Genomic DNA, 22,235 nt, shown 5'->3' with positions numbered 1-22,235 from the left:
ACGAATTGTTTGCCAACAAAAGGCACAGCAAAAAGTATATTGTATTTAATGTAATGTCTTTCATGTAGCCCTATTCCTGTACTTCGCTTGTAAAATGAACAAGTTCTGCAAATTACAGCGTTAGAAAATTGCATTGAGAAAACATTTTTAAAAAATCAAATAAACAAACACTATAACTCTAATATATGATACGTACCTGTTAAACACACACACACACACACACACACACACACACACACACACATTACGTATATAAACAACGATTGAGGAAAAGGCAGTATGCATTACATGCACACTCCAATGAACATCACGCTATACTGTACCGAAGATGAGAACTGAAAACAACTTCCTGAAAAGGGCAGGTGCTACAGGTAAAACCTGCTCGAGTACCTGAAAGAAGCTCGCAAGAGGAAGACAAGTGCACAGCGGTCATACAAGTGAGTACACATATTTTCGAAACCTAAACATCTCTGTGACCCATTTCCAGAATTCAGTTGATTTGCCAAATACATAGGAGGCTGTTTGCTCAAACAGGTAAATCTATATTTTATTTTTCTGGATAAATTAAAGCTTACAATGTAAATACAGCGAAGGCAGTTCAAGGATACCGTACTTAACGTCATATTTTAACATTATTATTGCAAAAAAAAAAAAAAAAAGTGTTATGGATGTAAACGTTACGCGGGAATTCACGTGTCATTGATTATCATATTAAAGTAGCAATTAATGCTATTTAACATATATGTGTGTATTTTTTTTTTAGCAAGTATCATTTCCTTTGATGGTAACGTAGTTGCAATAGAAAACAAAAACGTTAAGTGAGTTTACATACATGGGGTTTCCATTGGAGGTTTTTATTTTTTAACTCGTTACATTTACACGAGGAAAATGTCTTGTGTAAAATGTTTTTTTGTGTTTGCATTCGCTCAGTTTATTTTACTCGAGTAAACCGGGCTTTTCACCCGGCGTCATGCAAATGAATGGGAAAGGTGGGGGTTGATATGTAAATTAGCTATGGGTAAAGTACTCGTGCTGTTTTTTAAGATTACTGGTGAAATTTTGTGAAAATGTGGTTTCCATGCGCAGAGAACTGGAACACGAGTGAATCTAATCTCTGTAAAATACCTCCTGGTTGGTTAATAATGTGATTTACTGCCTTGCCCAAATTGTTTTAAAAAATATCATGGGGTGTCATGTCCGTAGTGAATACTGTTTCAGCTAATTTCTTACGGCTCATAAAAATACATTTTATTTTTAATTAATTTTCTACAAATTTCTAGAATATTTTTTTTTTCCCTTGGAAGTTTGTAGGAGGGGGGTAGGGGGTATAGATAAATGGGGGGGGGGGGGGGGGGTATTATTCCCCCTAAACTTTGCTTTTGTGACCAGGACAGTGATATTTCAAAATATCACTATTTCCAATGGGAAAATGGGCTTTATGTGAACAAAAAGACACACATTTGCCCATTTTCCCATTGGAAATAGTGATATTTTGAAATATCACTGTCCTGGTCACAAAAGCAAAGTTTGTGGGGAATAATAGCCATTTTCTATACTTTTGAGGCATAACCAATTAGGAAATAACACTTACTACCCAGGAACAAAAAAAAAAAAAAAACGTGTTACACATTGTAGTCATATATCTAATTTTCAAAACTAAAACAAACAAACAAATTAGTTGATAGTATTGTCATCTGTGATGCATTTGTAGGTACCTAGTAGCGTTTTTAATAATGTGTGTAATTAGTATTTGTGCACACAGTTATAAGAAGACAATATAGTAGCCTAAAACGATTACAAAAAACATGATATTAGCCATGTGTCTAATATTTAATAATCATGAGGTGGACCCCGAGGTAAGGGAAACCAAACTGGGAGCTATTTTGAAATAATTAATTTAATGGTTGTTAAACAAAGCAATTCCTAAATAATAATAATAATAATAATAATAATAATAATAATAATAATAATAATAATAAAACAGTATTTTATATGTGAGTAGATTGATTTTAAAAAGGGAATACCAACAGTTTAGCATAAAGAGTGAACACTATGAAGATATAAACACTAAAGATAATCAAAATGCTTTATAAATACAATTATACAGATTTTCTCCTGCACATACAATTTTGTAAAAAGAAGCTGGTTTTAATACATGTAACTCCTTATTAAGTGGCTCATTGTAGCTAATGGTCAAAGCAAGCTAGATATGCAGTTAAATGCCTGGATTGGGCACTTCTGTTTACAATAATTAACAAAATAGTCAACAATTGTCACCCAAGCTGAGGCTATCACAGTGAAAACCTGCTGCTCTTGAGTCCTACGCGAACTGTGACGCTGTCTCTCAGTCCTCCTTTATACACGTGGACAAGTTCAATTTGACCACATTCTCGCCTACCTTTTCATTCTCCTGCAAGTGGACATGATGGGTCTATCCATCTTTTTAGAATATCGAACCCTTCTCTTACGTTAATGTTTATTTAAAATTAATAAAATCATTAGACTCAAAATGTTAATAAAATGTGTTAATTCAAAATGTTTTACAGCTGTAACCTCCTTGAGATAATGTTTGCTAGACACCTAATGTATTCATATACAAGCACTGTACACAAAACATTAGGGCAGGATTTCCCTTTTAAATAATGACTGCAGTATTTTGATTCAAGTAATGTGAAATAACTTACCCATAATGTGTTGTTAAAAAAAAATACAATTTAAAAAAAAAACTACAGTAATATCGATATGTACATATTTGTAAGGATGTTTACATAATGTCCATGTACTGTAAGAAAGTATTTTTACTGGAAACAAGAGGAATTAATACAAAGTACAAGTTTGCAGTGAAGTCTGTCACAGAGCCAACAATTTGTGGTTTGTCAAGGATTAAAGTGTCAATACTACATGAAAAAACTCAAGAAATATATTTTAAAGAAAGTTCTGGCACAGCACACTATGCTTAATTCTTAGCCAAAGGTTAATTCTTAGCCACTACTTAAAATACTTAACAATGCCAGACAGTTGTTCCGCAGTATTTAACCGAAGCTAATAGCAATACACATTGAGTAGGTTATGCAAAAAAGGAGAGTTCTCTTACAAAAAGTCATAGGGAAAAGCATTTTGTTGAGTGGTTTTTATTTGAGTATTTAAATTAAATCAGTACCTAATTGAAGTGGCACATTAGGCTTTTTAAAAAATATTTGATTCACTTGAATACTTGATTCCAGCATTGTTGACTATTTGATAAAGTATCGGAATCTAGGGATGAACAGGTAGGTGGCTGGTTGTTCAATCATAAATACATCAAAAGCATGTCAAATGTACATTTGTGCAAGTATTCTGTGTGGATGTACTGTAGGCCTGATGGTCTGTTTTTCATAGTGCTTGATTACAGCTATGGCAGAGGATGTTTCTTACTTGCATACCTGTTAATACCTTTTTCAGGTTCTCAGTTTATTGGTATGACTTGTCAATGTGGAGTTAGAGCACTGAGTCTAGAAGCATTGGGGCTTTTTCAAGATGAACACCACCATGAAAAGGAAGACAATGATAAACACTATTTACTTGGAGGAACTCAACCAGGAATCAAATGAATCTCACACTGAAGCCACAGGTACAACTTTTAATCTACCTTCAAATGAAACATATTGTTATACTGAAATCCTGAGAGTCGCATACAATAAACACCAATCAATAACAACTGAACTCTTTTATCAAAGTGACATGGCAGGTAAACCAAACCACGATGTTATGAAAAACTTACTTCTGTACTGTGTATTTATCACACTGAAGTACTTGTCCATCAGGAATTATTTAGTGTTAGTGAAAAAACAATGAATCTTCCTTATCCAATAGCCATACAAATACCCTCTCTGCATATATCAGTCAAGGTGTTAATGTAAACAGTAAACAGGTACACAGTGGAGAACTTGGGCCCTCCCCTCCCCATGAAAGTGATAAAATATAATTGACCTTAAAATGACTTGAGCTGCCTTTGTTAGTAAAGGGAATCTATGAAAAATATGGAAAGCTACGTAGTACTTGCTTTCCATGTATGGACAGTGATCAATATAAAAAATAAAAATAATAACCTTTGTACCTCTTTGGAAATCCTATTTAGGATTGAGCCTATTTAGTTGCATGTTATGGTCTTATTGTGAGCCATTATTATCAAACTCAAATTCTCTAATCCCTGTGTGTTTGTGTACTATATAGGATATAGTAAACAAGTCAAAAGTGTCTGCTATCAGTTCAACAGGGGGGTACGCTATTTATGTTTGCTGTAACTGATGATTTTGGACGACCCCTAACATGCACAGTTAATTCATACCATTTCTACATTTTCTTGCTCCTTATTAGCCCTGGCAAAAATATCACAACCTCCACCACCCCTACCCCTGTATCTTATTTTGAAGATCTTTTGACTCTTTGCTTGTATTTTATACTTTACAGTCAGTATGTTTACATGAGCATAAGGATTCCTATGTTTTTCAGAAAACTGATTCCAATATCAAAAGTCATGTAAACACAGTTTTCGGAAAATGTATCGGAATATTCCGAAAGTCAGTTTTCTGAAAACAGCGCCTAGAAATTTCCGATTAAATTCCAAAAACTAACAAAATGTGTATCATGTAAACACACTATTTGGAAACTTACTCCGATAGTGTACTGCACATGTGCAAACTTTGACTTTAATTCCTGCACGTGGTTTTAGAAAACAGAGAAAATACTAATAATCTGTAGTCAGTCTACATGCATCCATTTGTCCAGTTAGGGATAAAGTAATACATTTGTTGAAGTCTGTATGTATTTGTTAATAGCCCACACTGAAGCAGCAAATGTTTTCCAGCTTTAAAATGACGTAATAATTTAGATTTGCAAAAGAAACTGGGAATATTTGAATTTAAGACCTGACACTTCGATAAAACACTATATTGGATTGGTCTCCGTTCTATCACAGAAATGTCCGGTCTAAATCATACAGGTTACTACAGTAAATATGCTGCGTTTAATCGTGTAAACACAGAAAAATGATGTTTTAAGAATCAGTTTTCTGATTCGGTTTATCGAAAACATTAGTTTTCAGAAAACGCTTTGTCATGTAAATGTACTGAATGCTTTCTGCTCCTTAATCACTTCATGTGTGGTAGCTTAGTCTCATTCCAATGGTCACGATACAATCAGATTACGTGACCTAGAGCAAAAGCAGCAGAGCACTACATGTTATCCTGAATTAAGGTACACAAAGAACAGAATAATAATGTTAATAAAGGTAGAGGTAAGAAAATGTAACCAGGCACAAGCGGTTCTGTGTAAATTTCAGAGGAGAAAACGTACACTGTGGAGGATGCTGTGGAAACCATTGGCTTTGGCCGATTCCACGTTCTTCTGTTTTTCATAATGGGAAGCACAAGTGTAAGTATGAACAAGATTAAGGACAAATCTAATAGCAATAAAATAAAAAAGTAGCTAAATGTTTTGCCTGATATATCTTGGCATACTGCAGACCACAAATATATATGTAAATAAAGCTATAAAGTAATATATTTTAGGCCTCATTCCATATGAGCAAAGCGGTTCATAGTTGTGACTTGCAGCAGGTCACAACTGGGCCTTAGCATAACACTACTAGAAATAATTCCGGTTTTTTTGGACTCCATTATCAAGCAACATGTGGCACACCCAATGTCTAAATCCTATTGTGTGTCAGAGTATTGTATTTTGTAGGATCAAATGCTTTTTATGTTAAATGATCATTTATGGAAAGACAGTGGTAGAACAAACGATACAAAGCTTTTGCTCCAGTTCAAAGTTTGCCACTAGCAAATATTTAGTTTAACAAAACTGTTCTTAGTTATTTATTTATTTACTTTTCTTTGCTTGTCTGGTTGTTTTAGATAGTTGAAGCCACTGAGATTATGCTGCTAGCTGTCGTGTCCCCAGCCATTCGGTGTGAGTGGCGTCTGGAAGACTGGCAGGTGGCATTTGTTACAACGGTAAGCAAAATAGCATTAGACTAACAAATGGTGAATATTTAGACATTTGTTACTGTTTTTTTTTAAATGTTTCTAAATATTATATTATTTGCTTGGAGTTAGCGGTTAGCTGCTTCCCACCTGCTAACCCCTAACTCCACTTACTGTAGACACTGACCACTACTTAGAATTACAAACTCTTTATAGCTCGCTACCTCAAGGCAATTACATGTATTGCAGTTGACGAAAGGTTAAATATTTACATGTCAACTCTGCATCCCTGGTACATTGCTGTGAAAGAGATCACCCATTTCCTAACATACTGTAAGAATAAATCTTTCCTAATGTGCTTCCTTCTGTTCTCAGATGGTGTTTTTGGGCTTCATGGTTTGCAGTCTGTTTAGTGGATACCTGGCTGACAAGTATGGACGGTGGAAGGTGAGACAAAATCATGGTACCTCCACAATATCAGTTGAGATGTCAGGCAGTTATCGAATATCTCTGTATGGAAAATCATAACTACATTTTTTTTTTATAGATTGTCTTTGGCTGTTTTGTCTGGGGTTTATATTTCTCATTGCTGACCTCATTTGCCCCAACATACGGCTGGTTCGTCTTCTTGCGTGCCATGGTAGGGGTCGGTGTGTCTGGTCACTCGCAGGGGTAAGTGCAAGAAGGAGGAAAGGGAGAGCAAAACATACAGAAACACACAAGACAGGCTGTAGCAGGGCGATTGCCCTGCACATGGGGAAATTAGTGTTTGTGTAATTTATGTGGAAATGGGTTTATTGTGTGTGCCTTTTTGGAGTTGTTAAGTTTGACTAAATGATTGTTTACAGACTGGTGCTCAGTTGAGACTTGCTGCCTGCTAGGTTTGGTTGAGAGGAAGGACAGCGAGTGATTGTCTGTGCCAGTCCTCAGTCAGCAGGTCTTGACTGTGTGGCCGTCAGCATAAAAACATCCAGAGGGGGTTGTTCTGGGTGAATGCACCGCCGTGTTACACACTCGGGAGGAGAGCGTCCGCTCTGCAGGAACGACAGCTACGCAACCCTGAAACTGCAGCACGGTGCCTGTGAAGGCAATGCCCAGCCAAGGCCGTATGATGACGCAGAAGTAGTCGTAAGAATACCGGCTCATCAGTAGGTTCGTTTAGGGGATAGTGATCCCATGTAATGTGTAGCGAGGGTTACGTAGTGTAGCCGGTTCCTGGAGCTGGATGCCTCATTTATAAGGCTAGCGCTCGCCCTCTGTGACACCTTTTATTGGTAGTTTTTGTAGTGTTTTATTTTGCCTTTTGTACAGCTTGCTGTATGTGTCCTCTGTGCGCAACCATCGCTGGTAGCTGCACATGACCCGTTTGTTTACTTTGTGTTTTGTGTTCATAAATCCTGCGCGTCTGAGCTGCATTTTAACTCCAGCTCCCATGATCTCTGTCTTGCGTATCTGCTGTTAAACCACACACGTGACACGAGTACCCTGTCACACAGGCATAATTGGAACTGTATATTGTAATAAGCAGTGGTTTCCCAGAATGTAATTTCGCTTTTGACTCTTTACTTCCGCCAGACATGAAAATAACAAAAAATGTGTTAAATAAATTGCATAATAAAATCAGCAGTATTTTATTTATTTATTTATTTATTTATTTATTGTTATCAGGGTTCGGGGTTTTTTTTGTGGGTTTTTTTTAGGCATTTGGAATTATTGTCACATTCTGAGTTTTTTTTTTTTTCTTTGTTTTTTTTCTTTGTTGTGTCAGGTTTGTTCTAAAAACAGAATTCCTGCCAAAAAAATACAGAGGTTTTATGTTACCTTTGGCATCGGTAGGTTTGCATTTTAATTGTCTAATCAAAACAACGTATTTTAATAAGGTGGGGTTACAATAAAGGTGCTGAGCTGCCTGAAGTGGCACACAATCCACTGTCCAGTATCAGAGGCGCTATATGCAAGATATTATTATTATTATCATCATCATCAGGCCTAAAACAAATTACAGTTGGTAATTTAATCCATTTTAAAAGTGGGGATGTGAAATTAACAGTGTTTATTAAAATAAGTGATTGTTTCATGTGTAGACAGATGATAGATTATGGTAAATTACTTTTTCATGCTACTGGTCACTCATGTTTTGCACTTACTTGGGGTTTTACACTTGGTGTCAAATAATTAAATAAAAATGGGAATCGGATGATTTTTTTTTTTTAAACTCTCTTCTCTTTCTTTTAGTTTTTTTGGCTGATAGGTTCATTGATGGTGATTGTCCTGGGATTAGCAGTTGTTCCCACTTATGGCTGGCGCTGGCTGATTCGAATCTCCACTATTCCCAGCATCGTCCTTATTGTTTTATTTAAGGTACTATACGACTACAATTTTTGGAGTTTTGCATTGATAATACGTGAAATCAGTTTAATAGAGATGAACAACTGAAAAAAAACAAACTCATAGATACCCAATCAGATCTATTTATGTGCTTTTTTGTCAGTCTGGGAGGTAAATCTCATGACTGATGCCACTGTTTCAGGCATTTTTCTGTGGCACTGATATGCCTGAAAAATCAGCTTATATGACTCGGCAAATTAAGTAAATACCCAGACGCACTCACCCGTAGAATACTTTTTGTTTCCAAAAAATGATATAAACATCTGATGTATTTTTTAACATCTTAAAATTAAATTGTTTTTCTAACTATACAGCGCAGTACTGTTCACGCTAAAGGTTTTTTTTTTTTTGTATTTTATTTGAGGATTTTTAGTAAGTAATCTCAAGCTTCCAAGAAATGACTTGTTTTAGTTCGCTGTTACAGAATGTATTGTGTTAAAACTTAGTGTACACCTGTAGATGGTAATTCTGTGACAGTCAGACACTGCTGGTGGTCTGTAAGCAGGAGCACCGCCCCCTATTAGAATGGTGCGGTTATCTCATTGCACACCCTGGATTGTCTGAATGTAAAAGCATTCTCTTGTGTTCTGTTTGAATTTGTTCTAAAACGATTTAAGGCAAGATGAGTTGCTAGGTTCACGAGAATCTGTTGTCATTCTGTTTTTATGATATGTCCACTAATGACTGACACAATAGTGTGTTTTTTGTTTGTAATGAAAGCTGTAGTGCAGGACAATAAATGAAACTAATAGAAGACGGGGAGGGAGACTAAGACATGTTAACTGAGTCACAGAGGTGTGTAAGGTATTTATGCACAAAGAGGAGAAAAGTAAGAAGAGTACCATGATATACAAACATTACTATATATTATACCACAGGATATAATACATTTAAAACACGCCATTGTTACAGTGTAGAACTGTATAAAGCTCTGCCAAATTGAACATTTTTTGTACAGTATGTATTTTGTCTCTCCCCATAGCTAATTCTACAATACAAAAAAAAAAAAATATTGCAGAGCTGAAGGCTCAGTTTGTGGTAAAGCAGTTGAAGACAAATATCTAGACTCTTCAGAAACATGTGATTTTCTGTTTGAGATGGGTGGGCAATGTATATAGCCACAGTTCAATTCCTTCTCCCTAACCTTCACCCTTACCAGTACAGGGGCATTCCAATTGCCTCCCTGCTTAATAAATGCACATCTAAGAGAATGGGGAGATATCTGACTAAACTCAAGGTAAAAGCATTAAAATGAATAAGGATTCTAATATGTATCTACAGTTTATTCCTGAGTCTGCCAGGTACAATGTCTCATCAGGAAACACCAAAGCTGCCATAGAAACTCTGCAGAAAATTGCAAAAATGAATCGGGCTTGCTTGCCGGAGGGAAGATTAGTGGAGTCTGTTGTGGTAAGTACTTATATTTAAATGAAAAGGGATTTATTTTTTTCTCACCAAATTATTTTCTTTTTTCAAACAAACTGAAAATTATTTCTTGGTATCAGTAGTTTTCTGCTGTGTTAAAAAAAAAAAAAAAGATTATAATATAAAAACCTTTACATGTATCTAATCAAACATTTAACTAAAAAACTACTATCCCAAAAAATGAAAAAAAGGGGATTTTAACTACTTACTTTTGTTGTTGTTATCTTGATAATATCCTCTACAATATATAATATATATATATATATATATATATGATTATATATATATATATATATTGATATATATATATATATATATACACTTGACCTGGAGACCAGACATGGCTCTGAGGCCTATATTGAGTTCAAAGGAGCGCTTAAACTACTGAGTTTTAAAAAATCATGATTTAGTCAAGAACTATTAAAGAAAATATTAGTTAAGATAAAACTCTGATATTTCAGTGAAAAATCCAGTCTCATGCTCAACTATATTATGTCATTAACTTGCAGGAAAGGAGAGGATATTTTCTGGATTTATTAACTCCTTCGTATCGGAGAACATCACTGATATTGTGGTATTCATGGTAATGTTTGTTTTTTTGTGCCTTACAGACTGAGTATATTAAACTATAATAGCTTTCTGCACTCAGTTCACTTAGTTGTGATCTGAAATGAGAACTTTGATAATTACACTATGTAACACAATTTTTGTTCCTGGGTAGTAAGCGTTATTTCCTAATTGGTTATGCCTCAAAAGTATAGAAAATGGCTATTAAGTGAGTAGTTTTTCGAGATTTACGATTATACTGTAAATACAGTATAATCGTAAATCTCGAAAAACTACTCGCTTCTAAATCTTTTGTAGTCATTTTTTTATTACTTTAGTATAAATACATGTTAATTTGGATTCATATGTTGTTTTTTTCTGACTTTATGTGAACGAAAAGACACACATTTGCCGGTTTTCCCATTGGAAATAGTGATATTTTGAAATATCACTGTCCTGGTCACAAAAGCAAAGTTTGTGGGGAATAATAGCCATTTTCTATACTTTTGAGGCATAAGCAATTAGGAAATAACACTTACTACCCAGGAACAAAAAAAAAAAAAAAAAAATTGTTACACGGTGTTATTTAGTAAGTTGGAATGCTTAAAGAAAAAAAATGTTTATTTTATTTCTACAGTTATGTCTGAAATTGTTTTCAGGTTTGTTGCCTCTTTTTCATACTATGGAATTATCCTGGCCAGCTCTGAGCTGCTTGAGCGAAATCTTGTCTGTGGCACCCAAGCAGGAACAAAGACCAATGAAGCTGATGGTTCCCCATGCCACTGCAGCTCGTTTGGACCCTCAGATTATCACACAATGCTTATTAGCACTCTTGGAGAGATTGCATGTAAGAAATACCACTGATAATTTGCACACGTTTTCAGTTGTGTCTTAGACACAGGTAGGTATGGCATTGAACTTGAAACTGCAACCTCGTTCTACCAAAATACTACCACCTATATTGGATTGCAGGTTGAATGCTGTATTGTGAAAGATTCACCTATAGCTTCATGGATGAAGGCAAAAATTCCAATAATCTAACTATATACTTGCTTTACATTTTAAATCAATCAGCCAATCCTTGTCTAAAAAGGAAAAAAAAAACTGATTGTTTTGTGTTTTTTTTGTAATGGATGCATTTGCTATAGTTGGTTGCACACCATTTTTCTTTTTTCCCCCCCAGTTGTACCTTTGAATATCGCAACATTAAATGTCTTAGGGAGACGACTTTCCTTAACTATTTCCACACTGATAACTGGAATTTTCTTCCTCCTTCTCAACATCTGTACAACAAGGTACTGAAGCTACAGAGGTTTGGTCATTTTAAAGTGAATGGTATTCATGTTACAGCTGTGTTTAGCACTTTATTGGTTCAGCAGGTAAAACGATGTTCAGACTTGGGCAAGTGCAAAAACTGCTTGCACTGGCTGACTTTGTCCTACTGTTATAACATAGTGGTACAGATTTAACAAGGTATTTATGCCAAAGTTCATAGTTTCTAGTTCTGTCCTGTCCCAGTGTTTTGGTAATTATCACCCGATTACTGTGTAAGTGTTCTGGCCTCAGGTTCTGTCATTTTTTTTGTAAAATTGAACCAAACAGTTACAGAAATGCAACTTAGAGTGAACATCACCATGTGGATACCTACATTCAAATATATCTACAGTAGTGCTTACTTGCCTTTTTCTCTTTCTCTTAGTTTTGGATTGACTGTGTTGTTATTTATTCTTCGTGCCCTTGCGTCAACAAATTTTAACACTGTTTACATTTATACTGCAGAGGTGGGTAAACCAGTTTGCTACTTTCAATACAAATGCATCAGTCTATCCCTGAAATTTTATAATTGTTAATAATGCAATTTTAAACTACTTACTCATAAGCTGTTAATTGGTTTAAACTGCTTCGGCAAGATCTTGGAATGGAACATACAGGTTTTGAAATCTTGCTGCTGTTCAATTGAAAGGTACCTGCACAGTCACAGTCCCCACTTGCTGAATTGGTTTTGTTGTTGCTGTTCCATGCAGGTATACCCCACTACAATGCGCTCTGTAGGAATGGGTTTTTGTAACTCGGCTAGTCGTATTGGTGGAATGACGGCGCCCTTCATAGCTCAGGTAAGCAGTTATATTTTATTAAACATCTCCTATGTACAGTATCTTCCTCCCTAATCTAGTGAAAAGGTCACAGTAGTGCAGAGAGTGAGTGTGTATTTTAATATGAATGCAAAGTTTGTAAGGATCAGAAGTCCATTTTTAGAAATAAATACAACTAAACTTACTGATTGGAACCTCCATACTATTTCATCTTTCAGGTTCTAATGTCAAAATCAGTGGCCACAGCTCTGTGTCCGTTTTCCGTTGCGTGTTTTATATGTGCAGTCGCAGTTTGGTTTTTGCCCATCGAGACCACAGGACGTGCTCTTCAGGTATGTTTCCAATGTGCCCTCACACATCAACCTTTTTAATGTCTCCAGGGCCTGTAATGTAGCTCTGAAAAATCTCATTGTTGCCAGTGTGGATTTCTAACAAAAAAGTGAATTAAATGTTGCAGCCAAAGTTGTGTGATACACTGCTGTTACCAATCCTGACCCCTGCTGGTGAAATCAGATTGTAGAATATTGCTGTGTCTTCTGTGACAATGCTGTGGCATGGCATGATTAGGGGTCCAAGCAGCTGGAACCCTTTTGAAATTGTGTTTGTTTTCTCTCTCTCTTTTTTTTTTTTTTTTTTTTAGCAAGAACAATGAACTGGACCAGTTTAATACAGGAGATTTTGAAGGAATGAATTGCTGGGAATATCATATCTAATAATGTTCTTCTGTTTCTTATAGTTGAAATATTTCAGCTGCTGATCTAAAGTGAACCCTTACTTAAGGAAATGGAAGGGCACTTTCATAATTAAATTTTATATATATATATATATATTATATACACACCCAAGCATTAAAAGAAACCACTATTATAACACATTTAGAAAAAAAGTATATAAATGATTGACATTGTCGAAATATTTCTGGTTTCTTTTCAATCACTCGATCATTCATCCTTGCCCATGACACGCTCGAGTGACTATGACTGAAGCATATGCACTTAATCACCTAATTAATTAGTGAGACAGTTGGTTGGGACACTGGATATCGAGTGATTTCAGCTGTTTAATTGTAAGCTTGAATAAAACTAATTGAAAATCATAGAAAAAAATACATTATGCCACATGTCAAGAGAGCAGCGCCTTCGTGCTATCAGCATGTTGGAGACTGGACTATGGCAGTGTACTGTGGCTCAGTCTTGTGTGCTCATAGCTAGCAATTTCAAACCTGGAGATACGGTATAACCAGACACACACTGTCAATGACAGGCCACGAACTGAGAGCCCAAGAGTCACAACACCTGCCCAAGATCGACAGATCATTTTGCAGCATCTTCACAATGTCAGTTGTTAATCAACACAATAAAAAGTCACTGCACCTGCTCTAAAAGAGATTGCCATTTTTTGATCACATCTAGTGAATTGTATCCAGATATAAGTAATATGTTTATTTTAGTGCTCATATAGTGATACTTTCTTTTGATGCTCGGTATATATTGAAAAAAGTTTCAGTGCATTTACCCAAAAGTTGAAGCTACCTTTACCATATCTGATGCCTTCTACTCATTTTGCACAAAAATCCCATATTTTATATATCTCTAGCAAAAAGGGTAACCAAGGTGCTTATTACTTTAAAATGTTTCCAGCCATTCAATTATGAAGAAACTTGGTAAGGACATTCTTTGAGAGAACAGGACATTGACAGTACTGGTATCTGATATTCATGTGTTATGACATGATTGGTTTAGCAAATGAAGGCTATATATTCTGGGAATCCATTTCCTTAAATTCAGGAAAGTTTGCACAGACGTTTGTTACAAGAATAATTAAATACTGTGAATGTTGGTCATGGCACCTATGTATTTTATGTTGGTCAGTCTCTGGATAAAGTCAATGAAAAGTAATATAAACAAACATTTAAACAGTTGCACCTATATAGTGCCTTCCAGCACGAGTTATGTTTCCACTCAGTTCAAAGTTTTGTCCATTTAAGTGTACTGTATGTGCTGCAATGTGCATCTTTCAGTGACCCTGTGTAGCAACACTGTGTTGCAGCTCCTGCCCTGAGTGAGCAAGTCAGTTCAGAGAGGAACTCAGGGGGAGAGGAAAGCTGCCTTTGACCTCTCAGTTCTGAAACCAAGAGTGGTCATCTATTAAGAAAGCCTGTACTTAATGTTTTTTTTTTTGCTTGATAGCTTGTTTATTGTGCCTTTTTTTTTTTTTTTTTTAAAGATTGCACATTTTCCCTCCATTTTTTCTGTGACTCCTGATTTTAAGCTATGCATTTAAGCACAGTCAAAATAAACAATCAATCTAACAAAGGTCAGTGAAGTACTGGCAGCTCTCCTGTCCTCATTTTAATCTCTAATCATATACATGTAGCAAGGTTAAATTGGCATTCACTTAACCTGAACACATTTCTCACATGGATGTATATTTCCCCTCCAATCACTTCAGGCTTCCCATTCAAATAGGTATGGTTGGTCTGCACAGTGGGAGGGTAAGTTTAACATATGGATTGTGTCAATGGAGTCTAATCATGGACTGATAACAACCCCACATAAGGTTGTTATTAATGCACTGTATACTACTGTAATAGTATGCACTGTAAAACGGTTGATTTTTAAAATCTTTTCTACATGGAACATTGTATGTGTTTGAGAGGGGGTTAGCATGGGGTCATAAGCTTTTATATATATATACAGTGGCTTGCAAAAGTATTCAGACCCCTGACCAATTCTCTCATATTACTGAATTACAAATGGTACATTGAAATTTCGTTCTGTTTTGATATGAATTTCTTAAAGTCAATAACATTCCACTAAGTAGCCAAACAATATATATTATATATATATATATAATATATATATATATATATATATATATATATATATTATATATAATATATATAAATTGAATTAAGTAACTCTACAGTACATCAAGACTGGAGTAAGCCCCAATCTCAGTGCAAGCTGTTATTTCGGGCACTGCATGGTACAAATTAACACAATAAATTAGTACAATAAAAGTGCAATTTTTGCAAAGTGATTTGGAATTACATTTTTATATATTTCCTACCGCCGTCTTGCCCTTTTAATTGTGTTCTTGTGGTTCATATTGCAAAGTTTGCACACCATCTAGTGTGGATTAAGTTTTCTTTTGGATTTCTGGAAATCTGTGTTCACTAGATGGTGATGGCTCTTACTACTACACAGAGATGAGCCTGTGTTACTTATGTATATGAATGAAAGTCAAAGCACCTTAACACAGACTAACAAATGACACTATAGAACAACATTATTCATTTTCACTCATTTATATATTTTTTTTTATAGAAATGGTAGCGGTATGCATTACCAAGGTAAATACAGATTTAAAAAAAAAAATCAGCTTCTACTGTAAGTGGTAATGATTACAAATCTGCCCATCATACCGGTCGTAACATATAAACACAATAATAAAGTGCACAGAAAACAAAAAGAAATGTTATACATCACTGAAGTCCTATTTTAGCTCTAACGATTCTCCTCTTGCAAGACTAACATTTTACATAATTACCACTTTCATGAAACACACATTGTACGTATAGAAACAACTAAACACAATACATAATAATGTTATAGAGCAACACATGCACAGCCTTTTTGATAAATTAGTTTATATTATATGTAATTTATATTTCTACATTCGCACACAATCGTAATGAACCAGCATCATTATTTTACAATTCAAAAAGACCAAACTAAGAATGCATTTTTGCCTTAAAACTAGTACATTCAGCCCAAAATGGTTTCTTGACATGCGGTTATTGCTTGATTGTTCCGATTGGTTTGATTAGACTACTGACATCAGGGTTCTAGAAAAGGTAGAACTTCACTCTTAATCTCTGAAAATGATATAACAATTTGTTAGGTCATCCTTATCAAGTGATAGAGAACAATACTCAAAATTGGTCAATAGCAACAAACTAAAAAGCAGTGTACTAACTAGGGATGAATGATCCTGTGGTTAGTAGGGAGGACAGTAATGCAATGCTACTGTAAAATCCAGGAGGGTTCTACAGATATTTAATTGCAACATAGATACACGTCTAACTGTTTGTTTCATGAACCAAATAACGAGACGAGCTGGTTCTGAAAAAAAAAAAAATTATAAAAAAGGGAGGGTTTTTTTGGTATATTTAAGTTTTCTTTTTTATTGTTTATAGCGATTGAAATGATTTTTTATTTATGCATTTTATTATAATTGTTATAGTAAGTGGAATTATTCTATATGTTATATATAATAAATCAAGTATGTTAGTAACACTGTCCCCAGCCACAGCTTATATACAGAATTAGAGCTAAAGATATAATACAAATACAGTACTAAAATTCGCAAATGCGTAGAAAGGCTCAAAAAGGCAAACGCTAACTTATGTCCCGTGACAGCGGCTTGTCTCAGATGCAGAAGTTGTAATAGGCCTACAAGAGAAGAAACACATTTATTAATTAGAGTGTCTGTCCAAACCAAACAGACGGTAGCAAGAGCATATCTGTTTTGTTCCCAGAAAGCCATATGAAAATTTGGTCATTTATTTTTATTCAATTAAAAGTTCTCTCACAGGTGATTTCTGTGGTCTTGGAATAGAATCTGACCTAGTGCAAGTGGAAAAAAAACCAAAAACAATAAATGACACTATCTATAATGTTTTTTAAAGGCTGTCTTAAAAAAAAAAAAAGTATATTGTGCATTAAAATCGTGCTGGCTCACCTTTAATAGGGAGGTGTCTAGTTCCACAGACCCCAATTTGCACTAATCATGGATTTAGGTAAGGCTGTCCCAAGATTAGTGCCGATCAGGGGCTGTGAAGTATGCACGTCTAAAATACTTATTTGGGAGTCAATTTCTCTTCCTTAAAAATACTTCTTAAAAACGTCTAGGAGAAAATAAAGACATAGGACATTCCCTTATACTTAATCATTCATACAGTAGGTTACTCCAAACATTTCCCATTAAAAATAGCTTGACGTCTGGGGGTACCTGTATATTAACTTGACATTAGTGTGGCACGTCTCTTACCTCCTCTTGCGACACAGCAAGAGCAGGAGGAAGAGGAGCAGTGTTAACACCTCGAGGACGATCACTCCAGCGGGGTGCACCCCCTCCCACTCCCACTCCCACTCCACCATGCTCTCTAGTAAGGGACGGGTCCTGGGAGGGAAATCAAAGTGGTTAAACCAACAGTCAGTACTGTATTCACAGAGCGTTTAACTTGTGCGTTATTGAAAGCCATTTTTGAATGCCTTGCCTGTTTTGATTGATAGAACAGTATTCATTTATTTATTTTTACCGTTGTTCAGTCCATAAAAAAAGTATAGAAAAGTTTAATCAAAACAATTTTTTTTCAACAAAACACTTACGTTAACTCAATAAGTTGAATTGTTCCTGAGCTATTGTTTTGTGAATAGGGTCGTTATACGTCCAATAGGTAAATAAAGGAAGGCATTTCATAGGACAGTGGCTGTATTGTTAGATTAGGTCCAATTGCCATGAAGACAGGTGTGCCATGTGACTTAGACATTTTTTGTCGATTACCCAGACACTCAGTACTCCTTGGGTTACATTAACTACTCATCATCTTCTTGTGCTACAGTTGAAAGGTTATTTTTCTACCTTTGTTCTCCAGTATATTTTGTTGAATATGATATATTCATAAGAAAACAAACCATCAAACAAAAATCAATGTAGATCTAAATACATCAGATATTTATCCATTGTTAGTTTCTCGCCAGGAGCGATTTATCTTACTCATTATGAACATTGCACAATAAACATACAGTGGAAAGTCCCTCAGTGGGATAACAGTATTACCATTCTACGCAGTTTCATTTATCATTAAATGTGTTATTTATTTTAGACTTTCTAAAATATTGGAGTGTTTAATAGCTATGGATGGTTTATTTATAAACGTATTTAAGCTATAATAAATTTGTTCACAGTGCAAATCAATGAAGCTTGCCAGATGGAGGCAAATGATGAGCTTCACAATTCCAGGATATCATCACTGGCTACGAGCAGCATTTTCAGAGGCACACACAACACATCTTGAGGGATATATCATCCTTCAATTTGGGTAGAAATGGCCTTTATTCACCAGCGCGTTATAATTGTTCTGTATTGAAACTGTATTTGGAGTACTTAAAATCCTGTCATCCAGACACTGGATGAGTATCCCCATCATTTGTGAAAATGTCCTTACCTGTGCAGTTGTATTCATCCCACTATATCCTGGTCTGCAGGTACATTTATAGGATCCCAGTGTGTTTGTAGTCTTGAAACATCTGGAAGGCTGTTCTTGACACTCAATATCTAAAATAACTGCCAACAAACAGCCCATCAGGATTATACTTGTATTTGTGGTACCATAAAGTGTGCCCTTATTGCTGAACCACCACTGTGGTATATTCTGATCTTGCTTACCTGTATAGGTTGTGTTGTCTTGTCTGAAGCTGTAGCCTAGGTAGCATTGACACATGTAGCTTGTGTTGTTGCAGTACTGGGAGCAGTCTCCCCTTTGATTGGCACACTCATTGATATCTGTAATAAAGCATCATACCTGTGGAACCCTGTGCCAGAAAATACCCTGGTTTCTAAAGCACGGACAAGATTATTTGAAAAAGGGTTCCCAGGTCTGAGAATATCAGTAGGCAATCTGACAGTGTTGTGCAAAAACAACAGTGTAAATCACATTTATTTATTTCCTATACCTTGCATAGACTTACCAGGTAGAAAAAAACATTATAACAGAACAGGTTCTATACGTTTAGTCATTTGCGAACAGGAACATGAACTGCATTGATGAATGACTGAGTTTGTTCTGGACTGCCTTTGCTGCACTGTGAGCACTTTGGCCAGGACTTGCATTCTTGGTTGTCTACTTGTAACCTGAAACCAAATGAAACAGACTTGCTGCAATGGTTATGATTTTCCCTTTATTTTGTTGTTGATTTATGTTCTAATTCATTTAAGCCTTTGAAATATTTGTAGTAGAGCTATGGCCAAAAGTTTTACATCACCCTATAGAACTAATTTTGCTTCATAAAGGTGAATGAAACCTGCTGAATAATGTTACGTTAACATATTGCATTACATAACTTTGTAGTTTTCCATATACTTAATGAAAAGCTGACATTAAAAAGTGTGACATTTCAAAGTCTACCATAAAATACTGTACCACTATTATGGCTTTTTTTCTAATAATCGCCTTAAGTGAAAACAGCAGAGGAGTGTGCAAAAAGAATAGTTTTAGCAGATATAAAAGTAGTTTAACCCACCTATGCTTACAAGCACAGCTAGGTGTAGTGGTGTGGACTAAATTCACGTTAGTGCGACAACATCTATTCAGGGAAGGGGTGCTCTGCCAAACCCTTCTAAATGCAATCCACAATTGTGTTCACATTCTAGTGAATTTGTTCTATACTCTGTGGTTCTAAGTATTAATCGGCATTGTTTTTTTGGTGTGCAAGTTTCTGGGCCATTGTTCTGGCCTTCTCTTTAGCGATATATTTCTCCGAGAATCTGTGCAAACAATATTTACTGCAGTCCCACCTGGAATTCAACATCGGTTGAACTTATTTAGATAGACACATCCATAGTTGACTAGCTTTGTATGCCATTAGTGCTTTTGAAAATATAGCGAACCTCAAATTGTAACTTAAGCACCCTCTTCTATTCAGTCTTGGGCCTAGATCAAGCTGAGCCTGTCAACTGTGTCAAAATGGTGGTTTTGTGATGAGTAAGATTTGAACCCTTGCCTCTAAAGTAAGGTGCATGAAAGGCTAGTGAATTAGTCTGCTGCATAACCTAGGACCCACTTACATTTAAGCTGCCTATTGTAATGAGATGGTTTTAAATTAATTAAAACAATGTATATAAAAAAAACACATTTGTTACTTTCAGTTGAATTAGAAGTGTTTTCAGTAAACAGTTCAGTAAATGTTAGATTATTTCACCAGCTCATTTGTTGGATAAGGATGTGTGGTAACATCTTAAAACAAAAAGAAAATGAAAGTTAAAAGTCTGAATCTCAGTAAACAACATGCCATCTCTTGAAGGCTTACACCAACACACATACACAAATGCTTTCAATTTTCATCTCCGAGCCTTACCCTCATTCAGGGTGTTTCTCAGTTTCAACAAAAAGTCCAATGGTTATTAAGAACCCACCTTACAGCGCTGGTCATAACAGTGGTTAGTTTGCAGACCTCTCTTTGCCACTACCAGTGACAGGGTGGGTAATGAGGAGCTGGTCTGGTCATCAAGCTAGTCAGAAAAGGTTTAATGACATGGAAATTGGGACAAGCCAGAATATGATGCCTGACTGTGTACTGTATAATAGGTATACAAGTCATATGTGTGCTGAAACATGTCTTCCTCTCTCTTTCGTTGAAAAATCAACCGCTTGACATTTAAAAGACATCTCTATATCAATACATTATGACACTGCATTGTTTTATTGCCCACTTTCACTGCATTTCCATCATATTAAAATGCAGTGAAGCTACATAATGCACATACATTTCAGTCAATAACAGAAAAAAACAAATTATGAAACATTTGTTTCTTTACATATTATACATGTTTGTTTTGACAACTGTTAATAAATAAAAATGTTGCTGAAACATACCACACAGTTTCTACAGTCAAACAGTCAGTCAGAAACTATATAGGCTAGTAGAACGCCATTCAGTGAAGTATTTCACTAAGCTATGTGTGCAGCTATCAGACAAACACCCAACAAGCAACAAGGCTTTTCCTCCAGATAAAATCCCATCTGCTCTTTAAATGAGTGCCATACAGAGAATTACAGGACAATGCAGGTAAACTCACATCATCTCCTGCTGCTTGTGTCAAACTGACAATTTCTTTTAAAACTCTGTATTCATTTTTCAGTGACAGAACAGGCTTTGCTTTTTCACAAGTGTTGAATACTGTACCACTTGAAGTGTTGAAACAGTCGTAAAACTGACATTCACATCAAGGCTGATTCCAATTAATCTGCTGCTGACATATCAATTGACTCCTCCAGAAAAAGCTGCAGTAAGACTGTTAAGTTGTATAAAATGACTTAACTGTTCACCTGTTACTCTCTGGTGACAGTATTTATTCTACAGCATGCAATACTGTATAAACACACATACAGTATGCAGAGTGCTGAACAAAAGACGATTAATGAAGCTAGTGTAAAAACAGAGTTGCTATATTTCTGCTTTCTCTCCATAGATATTATTAATTCTTAATTCAAGTTTTTGTTACTTGTTTTGTCAGTTTGTATTTCTCCCACAGGACCTGTAATGTTAAAAGCATATCTAAAAACACATCATGCAGTCTCTATCACACTTTTTTTTCTTAAACACGGTCAACAGAAATGTATTGACATGATGCTGTGTGCAAGGTAGATGGATGTTTGTAAGTGTATGTCAATGTAGTTGCATTTTTTTAAATGTATTTAAAGTACTACGCTCTGTTTCACTGTATTTGAGGTATTGTGCATTGTTCCTCACTATCTTGTAAAGTGCTTTGTGATGGCAGTCCACTATGAAAGGCGCTATATAAAGTAAATATTGATTGTAGGCATGTATGTATGTATGTATGTATGTATGTATAGAAGGGTACAGAAAACTACAAAAGAGGTGGTTGAGGCTACAGTTATTACAGAATAGCCACTGAGAAACATAGATCTACTCAAGATGTTTCCAGCTATTATCGATTCCTAGCTCATAATATATATATATATATATATATATATATATATATATATATATATATATATATATATATATAT

General features: G+C 35.4%; 2 protein-coding genes across 5 annotated transcripts; one reads left to right on the top strand and one right to left on the bottom strand.

The window, feature by feature from the left end:
• Window positions 1-328: 328 nt before the first annotated feature.
• Window positions 329-13,418, top strand: LOC121318090 (putative transporter SVOPL). Of its 2 annotated transcripts, none has more exons than XM_041254364.1 (16): window positions 329-437; window positions 3,442-3,610; window positions 5,321-5,412; window positions 5,895-5,993; window positions 6,339-6,410; window positions 6,511-6,635; window positions 7,732-7,795; window positions 8,199-8,324; window positions 9,633-9,761; window positions 10,286-10,359; window positions 10,982-11,169; window positions 11,506-11,617; window positions 12,022-12,103; window positions 12,347-12,436; window positions 12,634-12,747; window positions 13,056-13,418. In XM_041254364.1, the coding sequence occupies exons 2-16, from the start codon at window positions 3,517-3,519 to the stop codon at window positions 13,065-13,067; spliced, it is 1,473 nt and encodes a 490-aa protein (XP_041110298.1). In that variant the 5' UTR covers window positions 329-437; window positions 3,442-3,516; the 3' UTR covers window positions 13,068-13,418. The 2 variants fall into 2 exon arrangements, with proteins under 2 accessions (XP_041110298.1, XP_041110297.1); XM_041254363.1 differs by lacking the exon at window positions 329-437 and adding an exon at window positions 444-534.
• Window positions 13,419-15,758: 2,340 nt separating this feature from the next.
• On the bottom strand, window positions 15,759-22,117 carry LOC121318089 (fibrillin-1-like). 3 transcript variants are annotated; one of them, XM_041254362.1, is made up of 5 exons: window positions 18,872-19,504; window positions 18,651-18,769; window positions 17,471-17,602; window positions 16,824-16,872; window positions 15,759-16,295 (listed from the first exon to the last, which is right to left on the bottom strand). In XM_041254362.1, the coding sequence occupies exons 1-4, from the start codon at window positions 18,924-18,926 to the stop codon at window positions 16,849-16,851; spliced, it is 330 nt and encodes a 109-aa protein (XP_041110296.1). In that variant the 5' UTR covers window positions 18,927-19,504; the 3' UTR covers window positions 15,759-16,295; window positions 16,824-16,848. The 3 variants fall into 3 exon arrangements, with proteins under 3 accessions (XP_041110296.1, XP_041110295.1, XP_041110294.1); XM_041254361.1 differs by lacking the exon at window positions 15,759-16,295 and adding an exon at window positions 20,618-22,117 and having other exon boundaries at window positions 16,718-16,872; window positions 18,872-18,988; XM_041254360.1 differs by lacking the exon at window positions 15,759-16,295 and having other exon boundaries at window positions 16,718-16,872.
• Window positions 22,118-22,235: the final 118 nt, after the last annotated feature.

Source organism: Polyodon spathula, chromosome 7 (assembly GCF_017654505.1).
Source record: "Polyodon spathula isolate WHYD16114869_AA chromosome 7, ASM1765450v1, whole genome shotgun sequence".
Taxonomy (NCBI): Eukaryota; Metazoa; Chordata; class Actinopteri; order Acipenseriformes; family Polyodontidae; genus Polyodon; species Polyodon spathula.
The sequence above is the reverse complement of the archived record's forward strand: the minus strand, read 5'-3'. Positions and strand labels throughout refer to the sequence as shown.